Consider the following 21,570-nt stretch of genomic DNA (forward strand, 5'->3'; position numbering starts at 1 on the left):
TGAAGAAGGCGTATAAGAGGCTTGTGGCTGTAAACGACGCCCTCACCAACTGTACGCCTGACGGCAAGGTCGACTTGGTCTGGCTGTATGACCTTGCCCGCAAGCAGGGCTTCAGGAAAGAGAATATTGCCGGCGGCTGGCGTGGGACAGGATTATGGCCCATACGTAGGCGCAAACCGCTCTCTTCAAGCCAGGTGGTAGTCCCTGTGGTGCCGTTGGATTTCTCTTCAAAAACACCTACTTTCCATACCGTGGGGGATTCCCAGGTGGCCAAGAAGGTCAAAAGCCCACTCAAGAACCATACGCCGGCCGAAAAACGGCTTGCGGCAAGGACTCTCACCAGTACTATACTCACACTGAGATCTCAGGTATCCATCTACAAAGCTGATGCGGCAAGGCACCGACAAAACGCCCACAAAGCCCAGGACGCAAAGAAAAGGCGCAAGTTGAATAGAGAAGATTCGAATTCCAAGTTTGTAAGGCTTTGTGACCTGGAAGAGGCTCGTATAGAAGGGAGGGTGGTGGAGGAAGAAGTGGTGCCTAAGGAGGATGTGGAGCAGCCGGAGCCAGCCGAGCCTGTGCGGCGTAGCACACGTTATTGGGTTCAAACCCGGCGTAAGAGGGAAGCAGACAAAATGTCTGACTCTGACAGTGATTGAGCTACATTTTGGTATAACTTCCATAGAAATTGACCCAATATTGGTCTTGTTGTGGGCAGTGTAAGCATTCAGGGGTAATCTCATCAAGGTTGTGTGGCTGGTGTGGGGGTGGTGGTCCATATCCGTGGGTGGGCCATTTCCTTGTCATCCAACCTATATATTTATAAATAATAAGTTAAATAATTCTAATTACTATAATTTAAGGATTATGAAACGATGTGACGAACTGTTACAACCTGCACCAGGAATGGATACAGACTGCAAGGCAGTACGCCGAAGGTGAATATGACAGGATGATCGAAGGTTGTGACAAGCGTCTCAGACACGGGTTCACTGTCAACAACAGGTTGTTCTAACAAAGAGCTACTGAGAGTAGATTGTAGACAAATGAACTTGAATTGCTTGCATGAGGAATCAGATTCCTCGACATGGGGAGCGCCCGGCGCTCCCCCCTATTTATGTGAAGCTATCTACATATGTTTCTGAGGTATCCTTGTACCTTGCCCAGTGTGCTTGTATTGCTTGCTTTTGGCCGCGGCCAACAGACCATGGCCACCGCTAATAGACCATGGCCACCGCTAACAGACCATGAACTCCTTGCTAGTAAGACTCCTTTCTTTCTGACAGGTACCACCCAGTGGTTCCTGTACAGGGGTATTACGCTTGGGGCGTAACACGAACCCCTATCCAGAACCTCTGAAAGGGATACTGGTTGAAGGCACTTCTGAACAATCCTGGTTCGGTACAGCTAAACAGTGTACAACAATGGCTTGTCTCAATCACAATAGTCTGAATACCAACGATCGTGACTTGTATTGCATACTGCGGAACTGTCTATTTACACCAGCCAGTTCCTCCGTATATATAGACCGGTTTATCACCATTATCACTCGTCGTTCACCGAAGGCTGGTGATAATCGTGATTATCACCCTTGGCACTAGTGATAATACGACTTCCCCGCTTTTCCTGTTCCAGTGGTTGGACGGGTCGCGCCCCGCGCTCCCCACTTATGTCAGGTCCGTGACAGAGGGCCAGAATTGCCTGCACGCGTGCAAGGCTCAAAATTCGAAGAAACAAAAGTCGATGGCCCGTCTAAAATAGAATGTCCGAAGCAGACCGCTTATATACATGACCCCTGAACTCCCGAATCCTCCGAGAGCCCCACTTTCTCACCCCTCTGATCAGAAAGACCTTAGGCCTGTCGCCGCACCCCAAACTACTATATATATGGAGGAATTAGTTAATATAAATAAATAGTTCCGCAGTATACAATACAAGTTATAATCGTTGGTATCTGGATTATTGTGGTTGAGGCAAGTTATTAATATATATTGTTTAGCTATACCGAACCAGGACTATTCAGAAGTGCCTTCAACCAGTATCCCTTTCAGAGATTCTGGATAGGGGTTCGTCACACTTAAATAACTATCTTATAATTATATTCTATAATATTTTGCCTCCTGGACGATATCGTCTATATTAGAGAAAGCTACAATATAAGACGGATACGGCTTAAATCTGTATTTCGCTATTCCCGGTCGCGTCGATATAGGATCCCGCGAAGTAGTCGCATTCTCGTCCTTCAATGCAGCCGAGCGCCTCAGCGGAACATTCGCTCGAGCCATTACACAGTGCTGGGGAAGGATTTGTGCTAAAAGGCTGCGAGTATCGGGGTCGACGTATTAAACCCAAATGTAGGTCGCTTTCTGCAAATCCTGCTCAAAAAGCTTATCATCCTCACTGAGGCACTCCGGCGGCAGCTCCTCCCCGTCTTCCAACCCCCCCAGCAACCCGAGCTGGCACGACGCCTTGGTGAGAACAGACCGCTCAAAATCAATGACCATGACAGGGTCGCTCGGCCTATGACTCCATACCAGATTCTCCCGCCGGACGTCGCCGTGTGCCACTCCTAGGGCGTGGAGGCTCTGCAGTGATCGGATCACGTTTCTCCGTATCCCGACACTACTTGGTTGCTCCCGAGCTTCGCGTAGATCCCTGCCGGCCCACGAGAGGAGGAGGAAGTAAATGATGTGGACATCGGCCGCGTAGAAATAGCGCCGTCCTAGCTCCCGAAGGTCGATGGTGCCAAGAGAGACGGGGACGTAAAGGCCTTGGATCGGTTGAAGCTGCTCGTATATACGCGCTTCGTGCTCGATAAAGCGTACTGATGAAGACGTGGTCCCTTTGGCAGCCAACGTATAGCCGTGGCTGAGTAGTGTGATGCGAAATAGGGCTCCCCGAGCACCGTATCTCCCCAGGGGCATGATACCCTCGTCCAAGGTTGCGCGGAGCTGTTGGCGTAGCCGTTCTAGAAAGTCGTGGATAGGTAGCGAGTGTGTCTTTTGGCGACGTAGGGATGGCGATAATGAGGACTTGATGTGTGATGATGACGACAACGACGATGATGATGATGATGATGATGATGATGACTGGACGTGTGGTGACGACTCGACATAGGGCCGGCGGTGGAGGGCTATGTTGGGACATGCGGGATCGAGAGCCCCCCCTCGGACAAGACCGAGTAAGCACGCATGTGTGCAGAACGGTGGTGTTTGTGGCTGGGAAGAATGTGTGCGGTTCTGTGTCTGCGTGCCACCAGGAGCAGTAGCCACCGCCGCCGCTGTAGCTCCGGATGACTGCGTAGCGCTACGCTTCCTCTTCGACCCTCTTTGGCCGGCAGGAGGAGAGGGGTGGGAGTCAGGATTGGGGCCGGCATCTTCGTCGTCGGGCGGCGGAGGACCCTGCCCCCGGCCGAGGGATGGCGGCGGCTCATCTGCCTGAGGACTCTTTTTCCTTCTCGGGTGGCGGAACGGGATGGGGGACCGGTCGTACCCGACGTAGGTCCGCGGTTCCCAGCAGCGCCCCGACGAAGGAGGTGTGCGAGCGGCCGGCGTGTTCCCCATCCGGGCCAAGATCTCGTCCCAGTCCTCATTCCAGGTCGAGGCACCCGATATGGCGCGGTCCCGCGCATCTTGACCCTGCGACCCGGGTCCGAGCAGCGCCATCACAGTGAAGGCCAGCAGCTGGCTGACGGCGGTGCAGTAGGGGATGAGTTCGGCTGGCTGGGCCTGGCACTCGTGGGTGGGTTCGGCGACATGGTAGTACAGCGTGGATGGGTTGGCCCAGTCGATCTTGAGGAAGATCATGACCTCGCCTGTGGCAACAAGCCCCATCTCGAGCCCAGCCTGGAGCATGTAGTGGTAAGTCTGGGTGGCAGCTGCAGCTGAGAGCCTCCTGGCAAAGTAACGGAAGCGGTCGTCATCGTTGTTCGGGATTTCGACGCAATTCACCACGTCGCGAACCACGTCTAGGTCTTCAATTCCTTCCCGCACATGTTGCGCCGTTAGCTTGTGGGGAGCCTTGTATTCCAGCACGTATGCAAGCGTTCGGTCACCGTTCAAGGACCGGTACACACAGATCTGGTCAGGCCGGATGGAGATCTTATTAGTAGGTGGGACGTGTGGTGGCGGCGGCGGCGTCGATGGTGCGGCGCTTGTGGAAGGAGTTGTATCGCTATTGAGAATGTTCATGTGGTTCTCGAAGAAGATACCATCCCCCACGCCCAAAAGCGGTGGTATTGAGTCTGCATGTTGTTGGGAATGCGTGAATTGATCGATGATGCATTGCACAGGAAGCTCGACAGCAGTGTGATGAAACCGCTCAAGGTCGCGCTCGCTACCAATTGGGGACCCAGCTGCCAGGCGGCTGCCAATACCCTGGACAAAATCACGCGATTCAAGTAATTGGAGTGTTTCGGGGAAGAAGGCGATAACCTTGCCAAGCGCAGCCCTCTGTTCACCAAGGAAGCCATCCCACTGTGCAAGGCGGCGGGGGCAGTATTTTCCCGCCGGGTCTGTCCAGATTCCCTGGGTCGTGAACCGTCGATCGGTCTGGACCCGAAATTTTGTCGACAGGTGGTCGTGGCAGAGCTGAAAGTACTCGATAAGAGTGGTCGGACGCCTTTGCTCCTGCAACTCTGCAACTTGTTGTGCTTGTTTATCGGCGCGTTGTTTCTCGGCGATGGCGTTCTGCTCCGCTTCTGCACGGAGACGCTCCGCTTCCTGGAGCTGTTTGACAAGTTCCTCATAGCTTGGATCCATCTTGGTGTTTTCTCTTGCTGTGTGGTGTTTTCTTGTGCTGTGTGGTGTTTCTTGTGTTGTGTAGTTGTTTGCTCGTATGTGGTTCTACGTTTGTTGCAAACACACGTTATCGATAACGTCTACGCCATTGCCAAAGGCACGGACCCTTCATTGACTGTGCGAGTTATGATTGATTCACACGTCGCTGTTTCACTTATATTGGCCAGGCCATCTTTGCCCATAACCAATGGCCTTCGTCATGGCTGCGAACTGGAATCTCCATATCACTGAGGAAACCTCTAAGAAGTGGTCCGAATCAGTGCTCAAGCTCACACCACAACCCCCCTCGCCTCCAAGCGGTTCAGCACAGCGTCTTTGTAAGGAGCAGCGTAAACAATTTCAGCAGATCTACGGCTCCCCTGTGTGCCAGTCTTTGGGGTGATCTGAACGCGGCTTTTAAGCCTCGCTCGGTGCCGGCTGTTATGGAGCCGAGTCCCCCTTCGATGTGCATTCCTGGCCGTTTTGCACCTGCATCAAGTCTCTTGCCTACACCACGCATAACCCCTTAGACACGCGGGTTCAGCACTCCTGCTGTGAGTGCTGCTTCCTATATTCTCGGAAGAAGTTCGTCGATAGGCTTTGCCATGGCTCAAGCCTCTACCACATCTGCTGCTCAGGCTATTACCTCGTCTTTACGAGAACTCGTTGTCAGCCTCCTCGATCTGGTTCTTGATCTTGACCAGCAGCTCCATCTTCAACTTGTCCATCGGCTCATCTGATCGTAGGCATAGAGCTTATCCATAAACACCTCCTGGTTGCCCGCCTCCACAGCCTCGATCAAGTCTGACAAGAACTGGAACTCGCGCTGACCGCCAAACGAGGGGTCCTTTTCCCTGTATCGCTCAATGTTGCGGCGGGCGCTGTCCAGATCCTTGGTAGCCAAGATGCAAATTCCAGCCCTGAAGAAGTACTCCTTAACCGAGTACTTCACCTCGGGATTGTTTAATCAGTCTTGCGCGTTGGGGAATGAATGTGATTATTCGAAGTGGAAATAAGGTGGTGGAGAAGAAGTGGTCTAATATTGGTGGTAGCCGGTTTTCTGGACTGTCTGATATGATAAGATCCCTCGCTACTACCTCCTCTCGAGCCGGAAAACGTAAAGGAGTCGATAGGGCTTAAAAGATGACTCTAAAGGCCGACAAACGCAAGTATATGACCAGCCGGGCGCTCTCCGGAGTAGATGTAAAAACCTTTTTAATAACGATCTGCTGTCCGAAACTGAAACCTACGCATTTTATTATAAATTGCGGCTTTCGTGATGTCCAGGACTCCACGGCAGAGTCGAAAAGATTGGTCTTATACCTGACTCGGTTGTTGGTCAAATCGGTTGATTTGTCTGCATGTAGTTTGATAAAGAGGATGGATTGACGCAAGAATTGAGGGAGAGGGAGAAATGAGTTTAACTTAGTTGATCTACCTGTTTTCGCCTGGCTAACTGGGTATGTCAGCACATCTGATCCTGTCTATGGAAAGCAGCGCCTGAACTGGGACGGAAGTCATTAAATAGAAGCGCAATAAAAGCAGGAAGCCATCGTCAGGTCTGCAGAAGTCACGATCAATTACCGTTCAAACTTAAAATGCTAAGGCGGCTCGGGCGGTTCATATTACAGATGTCAAGTAGGTGGCCTGGATCAACCCGATCCAGGTAAAATGCCTCGTCAACTACCCCTCCAGAAAAAGTTGCGAGGAAATTTCGTCATGCCCAAACTACATAGCCCAAACCAAAAATTATCAGGCTGGAAGTTACCACACCTCGAGGAATCGTAGAGCTCACAATGAATATCTGGCTGGCGGAACCCAACCTCTTCACATGTATTTTACCCTTACATCTCCCCTCGCACAAGACACACCACAACGCACAGTGTGGACGGGCGGCTCAAGATGAACGGGGCCTTGCGGGCATTATCACTAAAGGCCTGCCGCGAGAGCGATATTTGGGATTCGGTAACAGAAGGGCAGACCTTCTCATACCAAGCAAAGGGTACCAAGGCACACAAAGACCTCGTCCTTCAATTCCTCGAGGATTATGTATGTATAACGTACGTTGTAAGTGAGCGACCAATATAAGCGAGCGACCACTTTTTTCACGCGACGCGTAACCTCACCCTCAAACCTAATTTTCTCAACAATCTAAAATGCCATCTACTTCAGAGGAAGCCCATATAATCTTAGCCCTTAAAGGTCTTCAAAATGATAAAAACCTAAGTGTATCAGCTGCAGCTAAGATGTATAACGTCGATCGCAGCACGCTTAGACACCGCCCCGCCAGCCGGCCTGTACGACGCGATACAACACCCAATTCGAAAAAGCTGACTCAATCGGAAGAGGAAGCTATTGTCCGATATATTATTGAGCTATGTACGCGATATTTTCCACCAAGACTGCGTAGTGTGGAAGATATGGCCAACTATTTGCTCAACGAACGCGGTGCGCCTCCTGCTGGCAAGCTCTGGGCTCACAACTTCGTCAAACGCCAGCCAGAGCTCCAGACGCGTTATACACATAGATACGACTACCAGAGGGCCTTGTGCCGTACGATCCAGAGAGGGTGCTTTCCAAGCTGGATGTGAAGCTTCGTATGCCAACACCTCCGACCTCTCGGCCCGGCACTCCACAACCTTGGGTCTTCCAGACACCACACAACCCCCAAGAAGCTAACTCGCAGTCAACGCTTATTAAGACTCGCATTGCCAACCATCAAAATAGCTCCCCGACTTCAATGTTGGCTGCTGTGGACCAGCTTGCTAAAAGTACAATGGCTGTGATGCACCAGGTGGCTCTCCTACGTGCAGAGAACACTTCACTCCACAAGGCCAACGAGGCACTAAGTAAGCGCCGGAGAGCCAAAAACCACGTGTGCGGCTCGGAGGATCACTTACTGTGCAGGAGCTTGGCTTTGCAAGGCTTCCTTGCAACCTGGCAAGGGCAGATGCATAGCGCCAAGTGGTGGATCAGAAACCGTAAATCCGACGAGAAATATCGGAGTTTGTGGGACGGTTGGATTAAGCCATGTTAATATACGTGCTAAGGTGTTAATAATTGTGGACCGTCTCGGCAGACTTCTTCCTGAGGGTAAGCCACTAGTTTGAGGAGCATTTGACATGAGAGGCGAAAAAACTCAAGAAGAAGACAACTGCCAGGCGTGTAACACCGCAACGAAATGATCATCATCGGCAGAAAAAAGTCCTACGGTACGAACCAGTGGGACCCCACACATCTGGAAGGGTCCTGATCAAAGAGCAACAACTCGTTTTTTGGAGTGCATATTGGAAGAATACCTGGAGAAGGACAAGTGGCTCACAGATATCCAGAATACCCTGGACACTCTTCTGGTAGAGAGCAGGAAGTATTGTTCGGCTTCTCGACGAGGATGTAGTTTAACTGGCAAGTGCGAACCAAGGAATGGACTGATTTACCTGGAAGTGAACGCAAGACCCAAGAAGACGCTCAGAAGTTTACCCAACTGATCAGAGGGTGCGCGAACTTTGCCAAGGACAATATCGTCAAATCTCAACAGCGACAGGTAGCTCAGGCAAACCGTCACCGACACGAACCTGACTTCAAACCCGGCGACCGAGCGGTATTCTCAAGCAATCCGCAGTGTTCACGGCCGACCACCTGAGAAATTCCCGAACAACCCATTGCCCGGATAAGCGTCAGAAAACCCGCCAGGAGAGCCAATGGAATCTACTGGTGGATCCGAGCATAAAGCCTCAAAGATCCTCGCCAGCCGTACCCACCGCGGGAAATTGTAGTACCAAGCTCAGTGGAAAGGCTAGGACCCGGATGTAACGGCCTCAAGGCAGTGTATTGCAACTAGCTAGGCCACTCTACGAGTACATTGAACTTAGAGAAGAAAAGAAAAGAGAAAGAGAAGGTTTGACAATATGAGCCTCTGATATGGCTGGGCGTGTGGGCCAGTGCGCGGTGATAGAAGGGTTCTGGAGTAGTGGTCTCTGCGTTCTGGGAATAGCTTCATTAGGGCCGAGGGTTGCCGAGGTCTATGCCAGGGCTCAGCCCGTTACACCGGACACGGAATAGTACCCGGCAAGCGACTTCAAATATTCATGTCACAACCTTAACATCGGGAACGGTGGAGCAGTGCAAGGTCACCAACCAATCAGAACAAGGTCGCAGCGATCATGGGCAATAAGACTGGGAAGTGCAGTGATCACGGAAGTACGACCAATAAGAACCAGAGAAGGATCATAGCGATCATTGTGATCATTGGGAAAGAGCGGAATGATCACCATGATCGGGGAGAATCACAAGTCTATATATACGGAGGAACTAGATAGCTCGTAGATAGTTCCGCAGTATGCAATTCAGATTGTATTCTCGGTATCTTGTGTTTACATTGAGACATCTTGTTGTGCACTGTTTAGCTGCACCGAACCAATTGTCAGAAGTTACCTTCAACCAGTATCCCTTTCAGAGGTTCTGTACAGGGGTTCGTCACAATTCACCAAACCTTTTACGGCGGTTTTACCATGAGAATTCGGACAAGGCTGGCCCGCCCCGAACGCTAAAAGCATAGCTACAGGAAGCAGAGAACGACGAATTTACAGAGGTTCTACAAAGTTTTAACCAGACAAAGCAATCACTTATTTATATACCTTCCCAGTTATCGGTCGTTAGGCCATTTCTTCCTTTCTTTCTACACCCTAAAATCAACGATCATACAATAATCTACTATTAGTAGCCTTGTCCTTCGTGAAATATTAAATGCTCATAATTCAAATCTTCTCCTTCTATTTTCTTCTCCAAGCTCAGTGTACTCGAAGAGATGGCCAAGCTCGTTGTAATACACTACCTTAAGACCATTACATTCTGCATCCATAAAGAATTTTACCCCGCAGAAGTGCCCGCCCGTCGTCTCTTCTCTCTCATAAACCCCCATGAAACTTGCCACACCAAGATAGCAGTTAGAATGCCGAGTAAGAGGGCCCTTATAGCTGCCCAACCCAGTATTACAGCAATAGAGAACACCCATGTGTATGGAGCGGGTCGATATTTCGACCGCATTTCCTCGCATTAAGCCAGAGATGTTCGTAAAGCTCATCGAGGAGCGGAGTATCCAGGTGACTCGAGATATGAATGCGGACTTGGTCGGGGAGTAGTCTGACAGCGGGCTCTCCTGGAACATGCGTTATAGGCCCCGCCTGATTATCTGGCTCGGATTGCGCATTCTGAACAGTCACTTCATCGTAAGGGCTGAGACGATCTCTGTTCGGAGCGGAGGATGGAGGGAAAGGAATATGGGAATAGCTAGACATTTGGTATTTTTGACGGTTAAGCTGAGCGGCGGACGTGTCCAAGGGCGTCTTTGTGAGGGGAATTTCACCAAACCACAGACCCGGGGGGCTGTGCATATTGCAGGCCTTCATCTGATTGGACCCGTAACGACTTGCCACACAGCCGCCTCTGAGTTGACCAAACGAAGATTTTCATTGCCCTGTATTTCGCCCTATCTTCATCATTTTGTATCGGCCCTACCCCGCTCACCCAGACCACTCTGTGAAGCATGAAAGAGAAGTGCCACGGCCTGTGACCACTGAGGACCTTTTTATGAGTCGAATTAAACCATATTTGCCTATTGTTACAAGCCTAGTGCTAGTACCACTACACTCCTCACACCCGTCATCCCCGCCGCGCGATGGGCCTAGCTATATACCTGGTCATCTTCCTGCTCTTGATTGCAGTCCTCTACTACCAGGCCACGAAGAGCATCCCCAGCCGACTCAACTCCGACCAAGCTCCGAAATCAAGATTTGAGCTCGTTCCAGCGTGCGCCAGTGGTTTACCGACGAGGGCAGACGGGATTGAGTAAGCACCTCTAGCGCTACTACGAGTGAAGCTTTCTGACAGAGGCAGTATTATCTTTGTACACGGCCTAGGGTCCAACCCCGACTCGACATGGCGGGCGACGAAACATGCGACGAGACAAGCGACGACGGCCGATATACCTGAAGAAGCGGCGACGGACAACGAGCAGTTTGTGAACTGGGTCAGCGACTTTCTCCCTAGTGACCTCCTTCCGGCGGTCAGCAGAGATGTCCGCCTATTCTTTTACAACTACGATTCGTACTGGAAGAGGGATGCGGTGCACACACGCTTGACAAACCTCGGGAATGAACTGCTTGAGCATATTGGAGGGATCCGGATGTCCGAGACGGTGGGTGTGAAGATAGACCCAGCTTTGGACTCGACTCTTGGGGCACTGCTAACGCGCTCCAACTCTAGGAGCAAAACCGGAGCTTGATCTTTGTAGCACATAGTTTTGGGGGGCTCGTGGTTAAACGTGTAAGCTAGAAACCACTTGTGATAACGACGCGCCTAACTTCTAGAAGGCACTTGTTCAAGCCCGAGCGAGTCGAGACTTTGGCCATGTCGCGGAGCATGCTCAAACAATTATCTTCCTGGGTACGCCGCATCGCGGGACCAGTTTCGGCCTATGGGGCTGGCTTGCGGCAAAGGGCCTCCAGCCTCTCGGGTCGAACCCGTCAATCCTGGCCGATTTGGAGTATGATTCATTTTCGCTACACGACTTGCATAAGGATTTTATGGCGGTGGCTCCAGACGATTTGCGTGTGTTTAACTTCTTTGAGAAGCGGCCGACACGTATTCTTCGGCTATGGTTCGTTCGGCTAGAGCGATTTGTAAGTATGTCGGATGTTGGCATGGATGGAGCGCTAATAGCAGACACAGTGTGTCCATGAGCAATCCGCCACATATGAGGGCCGAAATGTTCGAAACATTGGGCTATCGGTCGATCACTATGGGCTCAACAAATTTGCGTCGAAGAACGAAAGCTATCAGTCAATACTTTCGAAACTTACCGAATCAATCAGAGCCTCCGCTCGGCCAGTGAAGCATCACTACGCTGTACCGCTCGGGAGGGTAGATACCTATACGGAGCGGGTCGGACTGTCGGCGGAAATCGAGCAGAAGTTGCATATAAGGCATGAGAAAGCAAGCGTTCCATATGCAGTCTCTCTTTACGGATTGGGCGGTGCTGGTAAGTCGCAGCTAGCGCTGGACTACGCCGAGAAGCACAAACATGATTACAACCCGATTCTCTGGATAGACGCGACGGACGAGGAGACCGTAGGATCTAGCTTTAAGATATGTGCTGCGGAGCTGGGACTCACAGTGGAGGGCGGCGAAAACCAAGGATCGATTATTACGGATGCAGGGGTCCGGGCAGTACTTAGATGGCTTTGCGACCGAAGTGAGGCGGATGACGAATGGCTTTTGATTGTGGATAATGCCGACGACGTTAGCTGGGGGATCCAGAAGGTCATGCCGAGGGGAAACCGAGGAAGGGTTATTATTACCAGCCGAGACGAGCAAAGTACCAAGTTAGTCGGCGGGACCTGCGAATCGGTCCGTGTTGGCGACATGTCGCCACCGGAAGGGAGGGCGCTTCTCCTCAGACATCTGCAACTCGACGAAGAGCTGGCCCCTGGGGGCATCAAAGACGACTGTGATAGGGTGGTGAAAAAGCTGGAATTCTTAGCACTTGCCATTGATATTGCTGGCGCCTATATCGGTAGCCATTCTCCTTCTGACAAGGCTTTGCAGCGATACCTCGCGGACTATGAGAGGCACCGCGACGAGCTCCTCCAGACGGACTTTTTTAGAGGGTTATTGGCGACGGAGAAGACGGTGTGGACAGTATGGGACACCACGCTCGAGAAAATCGCGATGGAAAATAAAGGCCTGCGACCTGATGTATTGCTGACGTTTCTTGCACATTTTAAGGGCGGTATTATCCAGGATGAGATGTTTCGTCTGGCCAGTCTTGGCATGGAAAAAGTCAAGGCTAATATGGGGGAAGAGGAGAGCGAAGGGATGCCCTTTAAACTCCAGCAATTCCTTCGACTCGATGAAGACAAATGGGATGATTTTCGATATCAGCAGAGCTGCCGTCTACTGCTCCGTTATAGCTTGTTGCAGCGAGTCGACCGGGGGTGGGCTGGTGTGACAATGCATGGCCTGGTTCGCTGGCGGGCAATGCTAAACCACCGAAGCAGGCCATGGCGGCAGTGGTATATGGTATTTGTTTTGGCAGCGTGCTGTCAGAACATCGAGGAGGAACAGCCTGTGTTCCGTCGACATCTAGTTGGACACTTGCCAAATATTCATGGGGATGATGGCCAAGAACGGGAGTATTTATTGAGATATCCAAGTTTCATCGGGGCGACGATAGGAAGAATATATTACGACGAAGGCCGGTGGGAGGAGGCCGAGAAGCTATTTGTGCAGGTGATGGAGACGAGCAAGACCAAGCTTGGGGCCGATCACCCAGATACGCTGACGAGCATGGCCAACCTAGCGTTGACATACAGGAACCAGGGCCGGTGGGAGGAGGCCGAGAAGCTGCAGGTGCAGGTGATAGAGACTCGGAAGACCAAGCTTGGGTCCGATCACCCTTCTACGCTGACGAGCATGGCCAACCTAGCGTCGACATATAGGAACCAGGGCCGATGGGAGGAGGCCGAGAAGCTGGAGGTGCAGGTGATGGAGACTCGGAAGACCAAGCTTGGGGCCGATCACCCTTCTATGCTGACGAGCATGGCCAACCTAGCGTCGACATTTTGGAACCAAGGCCGGTGGGAGGAGGCCGAGAAGCTATTTGTGCAGGTGATGGAAACGAGCAAGACCAAGCTTGGGGCCGATCACCCTTCTACGCTGACGAGCATGGCCAACCTAGCGTCGACATACAGGAACCAGGGCCGGTGGGAGGAGGCCGAGAAGCTATTTGTGCAGGTGATGGAGACGAGCAAGACCAAGCTTGGGGCCGATCACCCAGACACGCTGACGAGCATGGCCAACCTAGCGTCGACATTTTGGAACCAGGGCCGGTGGGAGGAGGCCGAGAAGCTGGAGGTGCAGGTGATAGAGACTCGGAAGACCAAGCTTGGGGCCGATCACCCTTCTACGCTGACGAGCATGGCCAACCTAGCGTCGACATATAGGAACCAGGGCCGGTGGGAGGAGGCCGAGAAGCTGGAGGTGCAGGTGATAGAGACTCGGAAGACCAAGCTTGGGGCCGATCACCCTTCTACGCTGACGAGCATGGCCAACCTAGCGTCGACATACAGGAACCAGGGCCGGTGGGAGGAGGCCGAGAAGCTGGAGGTGCAGGTGATGGAGACGAGCAAGACCAAGCTTGGGGCCGATCACCCAGACACGCTGACGAGCATGGCCAACCTAGCGTCGACATTTTGGAACCAAGGCCGGTGGGGGGAGGCCGAGAAGCTGGACGTGCAGGTGATGGAGACGAGTAAGATCAAGCTTGGGGCCGATCACCCTTCTACGCTGACGAGCATGGCCAACCTAGCGTCGACATTTTGGAACCAGGGCCGGTGGGAGGAGGCCGAGAAGCTGGAGGTGCAGGTGATGGAGACGAGCAAGACCAAGCTTGGGGCCGATCACCCAGACACGCTGACGAGCATGGCCAACCTAGCGTCGACATTTTGGAACCAGGGCCGGTGGGAGGAGGCCGAGAAGCTGGAGGTGCAGGTGATGGAGACGAGCAAGACCAAGCTTGGGGCCGATCACCCAGACACGCTGACGAGCATGGCCAACCTAGCGTCGACATATAGGAACCAGGGCCGGTGGGAGGAGGCCGAGAAGCTATTTGTGCAGGTGATGGAAACGAGCAAGACCAAGCTTGGGGCCGATCACCCTTCTACGCTGACGAGCATGGCCAACCTAGCGTCGACATACAGGAACCAGGGCCGGTGGGAGGAGGCCGAGAAGCTGGAGGTGCAGGTGATGGAGACGAGCAAGGCCAAGCTTGGGGCCGATCACCCAGACACGCTGACGAGCATGGCCAACCTAGCGTCGACATATAGGAACCAGGGCCGGTGGGAGGAGGCCGAGAAGCTATTTGTGCAGGTGATGGAGACGAGCAAGACCAAGCTTGGGGCCGATCACCCAGACACGCTGACGAGCATGGCCAACCTAGCGTCGACATATAGGAACCAGGGCCGGTGGGAGGAGGCCGAGAAGCTGGAGGTGCAGGTGATAGAGACTCGGAAGACCAAGCTTGGGGCCGATCACCCTTCTACGCTGACGAGCATGGCCAACCTAGCGTCGACATATAGGAACCAGGGCCGGTGGGAGGAGGCCGAGAAGCTGGAGGTGCAGGTGATGGAGACGAGCAAGACCAAGCTTGGGGCCGATCACCCTTCTACGCTGACGAGCATGGCCAACCTAGCGTCGACATTTTGGAACCAGGGCCGGTGGGAGGAGGCCGAGAAGCTGGAGGTGCAGGTGATGGAGACGAGCAAGACCAAGCTTGGGGCCGATCACCCTTCTACGCTGACGAGCATGGCCAACCTAGCGTCGACATTTTGGAACCAAGGCCGGTGGGGGGAGGCCGAGAAGCTGGACGTGCAGGTGATGGAGACGAGTAAGATCAAGCTTGGGGCCGATCACCCTTCTACGCTGACGAGCATGGCCAACCTAGCGTCGACATTTTGGAACCAGGGCCGGTGGGAGGAGGCCGAGAAGCTGGAGGTGCAGGTGATGGAGACGAGCAAGACCAAGCTTGGGGCCGATCACCCAGACACGCTGACGAGCATGGCCAACCTAGCGTCGACATTTTGGAACCAGGGCCGGTGGGAGGAGGCCGAGAAGCTGGAGGTGCAGGTGATGGAGACGAGCAAGACCAAGCTTGGGGCCGATCACCCAGACACGCTGACGAGCATGGCCAACCTAGCGTCGACATTTTGGAACCAAGGCCGGTGGGAGGAGGCTGAGAAGCTGAACGTGCAGGTGATGGAGACTCGGAAGACCAAGCTTGGGGCCGATCACCCAGACACGCTGACGAGCATGGCCAACCTCGCTTTTACTTGGAAAAGCCAAGGACGACACGCAGACGCTTTAGCACTGATGAAGAACTGTGCTCAAGCTCAGCAGCGAGTGCTTGGCAACGAGCATCCATACACACTAGAGTCTCTGGCCACCGTAGCTAAGTGGAGTAGTTAGAATGGGCTTTTGTATCATGTGTCGGCGTAATCGAATGCTACATCCTATCTTATCTTACCTAATATGGCTGAGCGTGTTGGCCAGTGCGCGGTGATAGAAGGTTCTTTTTTCCGCACCTGTGGGCGTTATGGGCGTTGTGGCTTGAAGCCTTTAGAGGTTCTTTCAGAGGTTTTTCATCCTCAATCTATGTTCAAGTAGTTGCGGACACCTCTGAAGTTGAGGATTCTTTCAGAGGTTCTACTGGTTTGCCAAAATGTGACGATCCTTTGTTGTGACGATCCCCTGTTTAGAACCTTTGAAAGGGATACCGGTTGAAGGCGAACTTCTAGATAATGGATCGGTGCAGCTAAGCAGTGCACAACAAGATGTCTCAATGCGTTACGAATATGATATGGACACCCGAAAAGAACAACTAATTGGGAAGTAGAGACGCGGTGACCAATCAGAGGAGAGGAGAATAGACCAATAGGAAGTGGATCATCCAGGGCATGAGGAGATCATGAATGATCCTTGGAAGTCAGTCATGATCCACGAAACAGAATGATCCAGATCTTGGCATTAGGTCTATACATATGGAGAAACTAGATAACGTACATTATAAGCGAGCGACCAATATAAGCGAGCGACCACTTTTTCACAACCTTTAACTTATCTTTTCCCCGGCGAAAGAATTCCTCAGGGCTCTTCTTTTTCGATATTATAAAAGGCACAGTAGAGAGCTAGTAAGGCGAAAATATAAAGCCGATAACGATGAAGTGTATAAGGAAAGGTTTTGCGGCAGTAATATTGAAATGGTGAGAAAACACACAAAACAACCACAACACCACAAATATACCCTCTACGGGTCTCTGAATGAATACACCTGCGTGACAGTGACTCGCTCGCAGGCCGCACTTCACGCAGGACAAAGAAAAGACACTATGGGCTCGCAGGCCACATGATAAGCACCGCATTGGCCTGATCCGAGGGCCAGAATTGCCTGCACGTGTGTAAGGCACAAAATACGATGAAAATAAACGTCGATATCTTATTTAAAATAGAATGTTAGAAGTAGACTGCTTTTATACATGACCCCTGAACCCCTCGAATCCTCCGTGAGCCCCACTTCCTCACTCATACCTTCAGGCCTGTGGCCGTACCGCAAACCAATATACGGGGTAGTAAGGACACGGGGGATGGGAGAGAAGAGTCGTGTGGTAGGTGGTAGGACGGATGGAATGGCCTCTTTATGTAGCTAGAACTAGAAGAAGAAATGTCGCGCAGTAGGCAGGTAGGGAGTGACGGATCTTTTCATCTCAAAATGGCTACCACCACCCAGAGTCCCCTACAATGGAGAGCAATACGCTGGTGAGTCCATTTCTCGGTCCCCGTTTTGGTGGAGGAGTTGTTTGGGGGTCCCAAAAATGAGACCCTCTCAATCCGACCCCATTTTCGTCCCTGTAGGAGAGGGAGGCTCCAAACTTGGACTATTAGGGCGTCGCGTAAAATTTTCGTTTTTGGAGAATGGCGAGGGTAGGGTGAGCGTAGGGTGAGGGGTCGTGAGCTCAAGATGAGCAGAAGGTGGGCCGAGGGCGAAGCGAGTCTGACTCTGGGCTAACCATATTTGGACGAGACACAAGAAGGTTTAGAGACCGACTACCTAGGTAGGTACCTATGCTGTTTTGGTGTTTTGTGGGCTCACTATGGAGTGTCGAGAACGGTTGGATCTTGGGTGAATGGTGCTTTGTTTTTACCCCATGTGGAGGGCTTGAGAAAGGGCTTGAGTGACTTGCTTGGACCAATGTCTTCGTTGTCCGTGTTAGGAGTGAGCGGTTATTTAGAGTTATGTCTTAAGGTGGTGATAGTTCAAGAAGAGAGTTGTGGCGTCTATGTCCATGGTGTGCTCTGCAGCATCGTACGAATTATCGAGAAATATTGATCATCAGTCCAAAACCCTCAAGCTCCCTACAAACGGCCCGACCGACAGCCCCGACTCGGCCGCCCTTCTGACCAACAGCTCCTTCACCATACCCCTCTGCTCCGCAACCCCTATTTCCCCCATCATCAGCAGCGCCTTGAGTGCAACCGTAAGCGGAAAGATGGCAATATGACTCCCTGCCATCCCAGCTCCCTTCTCGAAAAAGATGGGCGCGGTTCTCATGATGTGCTTGCTGTCTTGCGTTATTGACATCCTCAGATCGCTTCGATCAATTCTTGAGACGTCGACCTGCAAGCCAGCAAGAGATTTTCTTACTTGCAGAATAAGAAGGGTGATCTTGATCTTGGTGGACCAGTAGAGACACATCATATGAGCAGTCGAGATATCATCGGCAGAAGGAGGGTCGTGTGATGTTGGATAAGCCAGGTTTACTGGTCGAGGGTATGTTGATGATGAGAGAAAGGCTTTCCACAAGGGAGGCGCGTGGTTGTCGTACCATGATTGCAGCTGGCTGTGGATGTGTTTGCACTTCTTGTTCAGCATCAGCAGCGCTTGTATCCCCACACTACTTGCGATCCTCGCGGGGGTGACATGGAAATTGGAGTGGTTCGGATTCATCTCTAAAGCAACCTCAATCCTTGTCGCGTCCTCCAGACATCCTGGCAGGAGAACAAAGATATCGAGCAGCAGGTCCCAGCCTGTTTTCTTGTGGGAGCCTGTCCACGGAACAGTGAGCCAGTCTTCTCTTGCGAGGATAGTAGACCGGTGTATGCCCACGGCGGCGATGGTGATGCTCAGGCGACCGTCAGCCAGCATCTGGTGTGCAATGCCCTCTTTGTACATCTCTGGGGATTGTGACTCGAGCAAAGCCAGCTCGCCGAACCGGTGACGACGCCAGGCATCGGCTTGGTTATATGACATGAAGAGCGGCTCCATGAGCCCCTGTGGTTTGACGAGGGTGGTATCAGGACATGACGACGTCGACGCGTGGGCTAAGGGGTCGCTTCCGAAGAAAACTTCATACAAGCTTAGTATGCGAGTCGTGGCTATTGTGGTGTCGTCTGGAATTTGTTTGCTCTGAGCTTGCATGGCGATCGATTTGGCCAGCCCACCGAGGGCTTTGTTGTAGGCTTTCATGCCATTTTGGATAAGATGTTGCGCTTTGAGACGTTGGCCAACCGTACCTAAACAGATGGCGAGAAAGGAGGTCTGGAGAAGGGGGCTGTTCTGGTAGCCTTTGTCAGAATGGACTTTCCTCAGCCAGCTTGTCGTTGATATGGCGCTACCCAAGTCTCGCCGAAGGTGTGAGCTGGGATCGTACATGTCCCAGAAAAGTCCAACGTAGTTAGATTTATAAGCGGAGGAGACCAAGCCGGGCGGAAGAAGAGTTACTGCTCCAATCTTTGACTCCAAGGGATTATTCTTGGTTCCATTCGCCGATAGGGCTTGCCGAATTAGAGTTGTAGCGACATCCTTCTTGGTGCCAACTGTTGCAGGGCCGGAGTGGACAAACACAGTCTTGCGCTCGTAGCCATCACATTGGAGTCGTAGACGCCTGCATTGGCCACAGGAAGGGCGCTCGAAATCGCACTGATGACGGGTCAATACTAATGCGTGGCACGTGTGTTGGGGCATGTGAAAAGTCCTACCCCTTTCCTGCGCCGGCGACAGGTGTGGCATGCTTTCGAACGGCCCGGAACCCCAACCATGTTAGCTTCTGTCTTCGGAGAGCGGAGAAATTGAATGCTTTCTTGTTTTGAGTCGGACGGCTGGGCGCAGAATGCTTCGAGAATGGGAAATACGAGCTGTAATACTAGGTAGTTTTATTTATCAGCTTCGGTCTGGTGAGACGTTCGTAGGAAGCTTACGTCACAATCAAAGCCGCTGTTACCCCCGTGGGTGTCCGAGGCTGTCCAATGACGATGAACCGAATCCCTCGCAAGTCCCGAAATGGAAGGATTTCGCGCCAATTCTGTTGGTAGTCCTATTAGGGCTGTCCTTTTTTAGCCGCCTGAAGTCCGAGGACTACGAGTCAAGGGCGATAGATACCAGGCAACGCATGTACGCATATCGGCCGTGTAGCAACAGATGAGACTTTGCAGGATGTTGGTGATGGGGACTTCAGGTATGCATCCAGGCTCAAAGGCTTGGAAGCTGCAGCAGGAAGAAGTATTAAAGCAGCATTGCCCTACCCAACAGTTTAGGTGCAAGGTACTATCCTCTCACACTCTTTGGAGGCTACGTTGCCATCGAAGACCTTCAGCCGCACGCACATCGCAGCACAAAGCCACCCGTATCAAAAATGTCGACCAAGGAAAAGATGGCCGACGGGGCTCGCAAAATTTACAATCCCCTTGGTTTCAAGAAATTCTACAACTTTGTTCTATTCTTCATATTCGGTGGCGCTCTCCTGGGATTCACTCTTGCTCGCTTCCAGTACCTCTCTTTTGACCATGGGTTGTGTCCTGAAGGGGGCGGGACTCTTGACTGGTATGGATTGATGTCTACATTAGGTATCCAAAGTGTCTGATGCACTTCTGGCTGAAACATACTTTAGCTATTACTACACACCCGGATCTCTCGACAAAATCGGCATCCAAATCCATCTCAGCGCCATCCTCCCAGCCTCATTCCTAGCCGTCTTCCAGTTCGTCCCCATAATCCGCTACAAGCTACTCCTCTTCCATCGAGTGAGCGGCTACCTCATCGTCCTCCTCTCGGCCATCTCTACAGCAGGCGCCCTCATGCTTGTCCGCAACGCCCAAGGCGGCCCGATGGAAATTCAGCTCGCCATTGGCGTTATATCGTTCATGTTCATTGTCAGCATCGGTCTGGCTATATACAACATCAAGCGGCTCCAGATTGAGCAGCACCGCGCTTGGATGCTGCGGGCTTGGTCCTATGCTGGTTCCGTCGTTACCATGAGACTGGTCATGATGGCGATTGCGCATGTGTTGAGCACCTATGAGCATCTAGGTAAGGGTTATAGCCATGCCATACCCTGCGTCAAGGTCACGTACTTGATGTTTGGGCAGGTAGAACGGATACTGGAGAAGTACCCTGCTTGCGCGCAGTTCTTTGATGGGTCGGTGCCGGGACAGGCTGTTGCTGTGACGGCTGACGCGAATGGTGACTTGGCAGAGTTGACTGCGTTGTATAACATGATTTTTGGGGCGGCCTTCTGGCTGGCGTTTGTTTTGCATGCAGCTGGGGTGGAGATTTATGTGAGTTCTTTTGTGTCATTATTTCAGTAGACCGAGTTGCTGACTTTAGTGTTCAACAGCTACACCTCACACCGGCTGAGGCAGATAGATTACGAAATGTCTCTTATCAGAAACAGCTTGAGGCTGGGATGAAGAAACCAGGGAGGGCTGGGCTGACAGCTGACAAACTGGGTGACGCACCCAGGTGGATTCCAAAGAGCACAGTCTCTGTCTCTGCTCCGGGAAGTGGTGATGCTGCATCGGATGAGAATTTGACCAAGTAGGTGTCGGGCCGACTGACAGTTCGAACCTGCCCCGAGTAATTACCTTACCTATAGAGTTCAGTTTCTTGAATTTATCCCTCATACAGCAATATCATGATACACCTTGTCCCCCATATACTGTGTGATTAAATACTTCTTTTGCTAGGTAGACGAGCTGAATCATGTGGACCGTACCTCCCTTACCACATACCACGCGCAACTCAGGGGTATTTTAGGGGCGAGAGTGGGTCAAGACCTGAGGATTTTGACCGTCAACAAAGATTGCATGATTGGAGTTCTTCATCCACGCGGATTTTAACCAGGCACTGAGACGGAGTGTCATCTGGCTCCTGGAGTAATGCTTTCAAACGCGATTTGGCTTCAGC

The 21,570-nt window shown here is 52.1% G+C and overlaps 4 protein-coding genes across 4 annotated transcripts; 2 read left to right on the forward strand and 2 right to left on the reverse strand.

Moving 5' to 3' along the window:
* Positions 1-2,342: 2,342 nt before the first annotated feature.
* Positions 2,343-4,760, reverse strand: QC762_703950 (uncharacterized protein; the record flags this gene model as incomplete). Its single annotated transcript, XM_062893244.1, has 1 exon — positions 2,343-4,760. The coding sequence occupies one exon, from the start codon at positions 4,758-4,760 to the stop codon at positions 2,343-2,345; it is 2,418 nt and encodes an 805-aa protein (XP_062738897.1).
* A 5,567-nt stretch (positions 4,761-10,327) lies between these two features.
* Positions 10,328-16,082, forward strand: QC762_0104730 (uncharacterized protein). The gene is made up of 9 exons (XM_062884241.1): positions 10,328-10,625; positions 10,674-10,974; positions 11,043-11,102; positions 11,150-11,458; positions 11,508-12,970; positions 13,012-13,036; positions 13,788-13,949; positions 14,076-15,083; positions 15,588-16,082. Exons 1-9 carry the CDS (start codon positions 10,456-10,458, stop codon positions 15,798-15,800), a joined length of 3,711 nt encoding a protein of 1,236 aa, XP_062738898.1. The 5' UTR covers positions 10,328-10,455; the 3' UTR covers positions 15,801-16,082.
* A 1,512-nt stretch (positions 16,083-17,594) lies between these two features.
* Positions 17,595-19,550, reverse strand: QC762_703930 (uncharacterized protein). Its single transcript, XM_062893243.1, has 2 exons — positions 19,368-19,550; positions 17,595-19,308 (listed from the first exon to the last, which is right to left on the reverse strand). Exons 1-2 carry the CDS (start codon positions 19,425-19,427, stop codon positions 17,722-17,724), a joined length of 1,647 nt encoding a protein of 548 aa, XP_062738899.1. The 5' UTR covers positions 19,428-19,550; the 3' UTR covers positions 17,595-17,721.
* A 470-nt stretch (positions 19,551-20,020) lies between these two features.
* On the forward strand, positions 20,021-21,205 carry QC762_703920 (uncharacterized protein; the record flags this gene model as incomplete). Its single annotated transcript, XM_062893242.1, has 3 exons — positions 20,021-20,208; positions 20,276-20,956; positions 20,992-21,205. 3 exons carry the CDS (start codon positions 20,021-20,023, stop codon positions 21,203-21,205), a joined length of 1,083 nt encoding a protein of 360 aa, XP_062738900.1.
* Between the last annotated feature and the right edge of the window lie 365 nt (positions 21,206-21,570).

This window comes from Podospora pseudocomata, chromosome 7 (assembly GCF_035222375.1).
Source record: "Podospora pseudocomata strain CBS 415.72m chromosome 7, whole genome shotgun sequence".
Classification (NCBI taxonomy): Eukaryota; Fungi; Ascomycota; class Sordariomycetes; order Sordariales; family Podosporaceae; genus Podospora; species Podospora pseudocomata.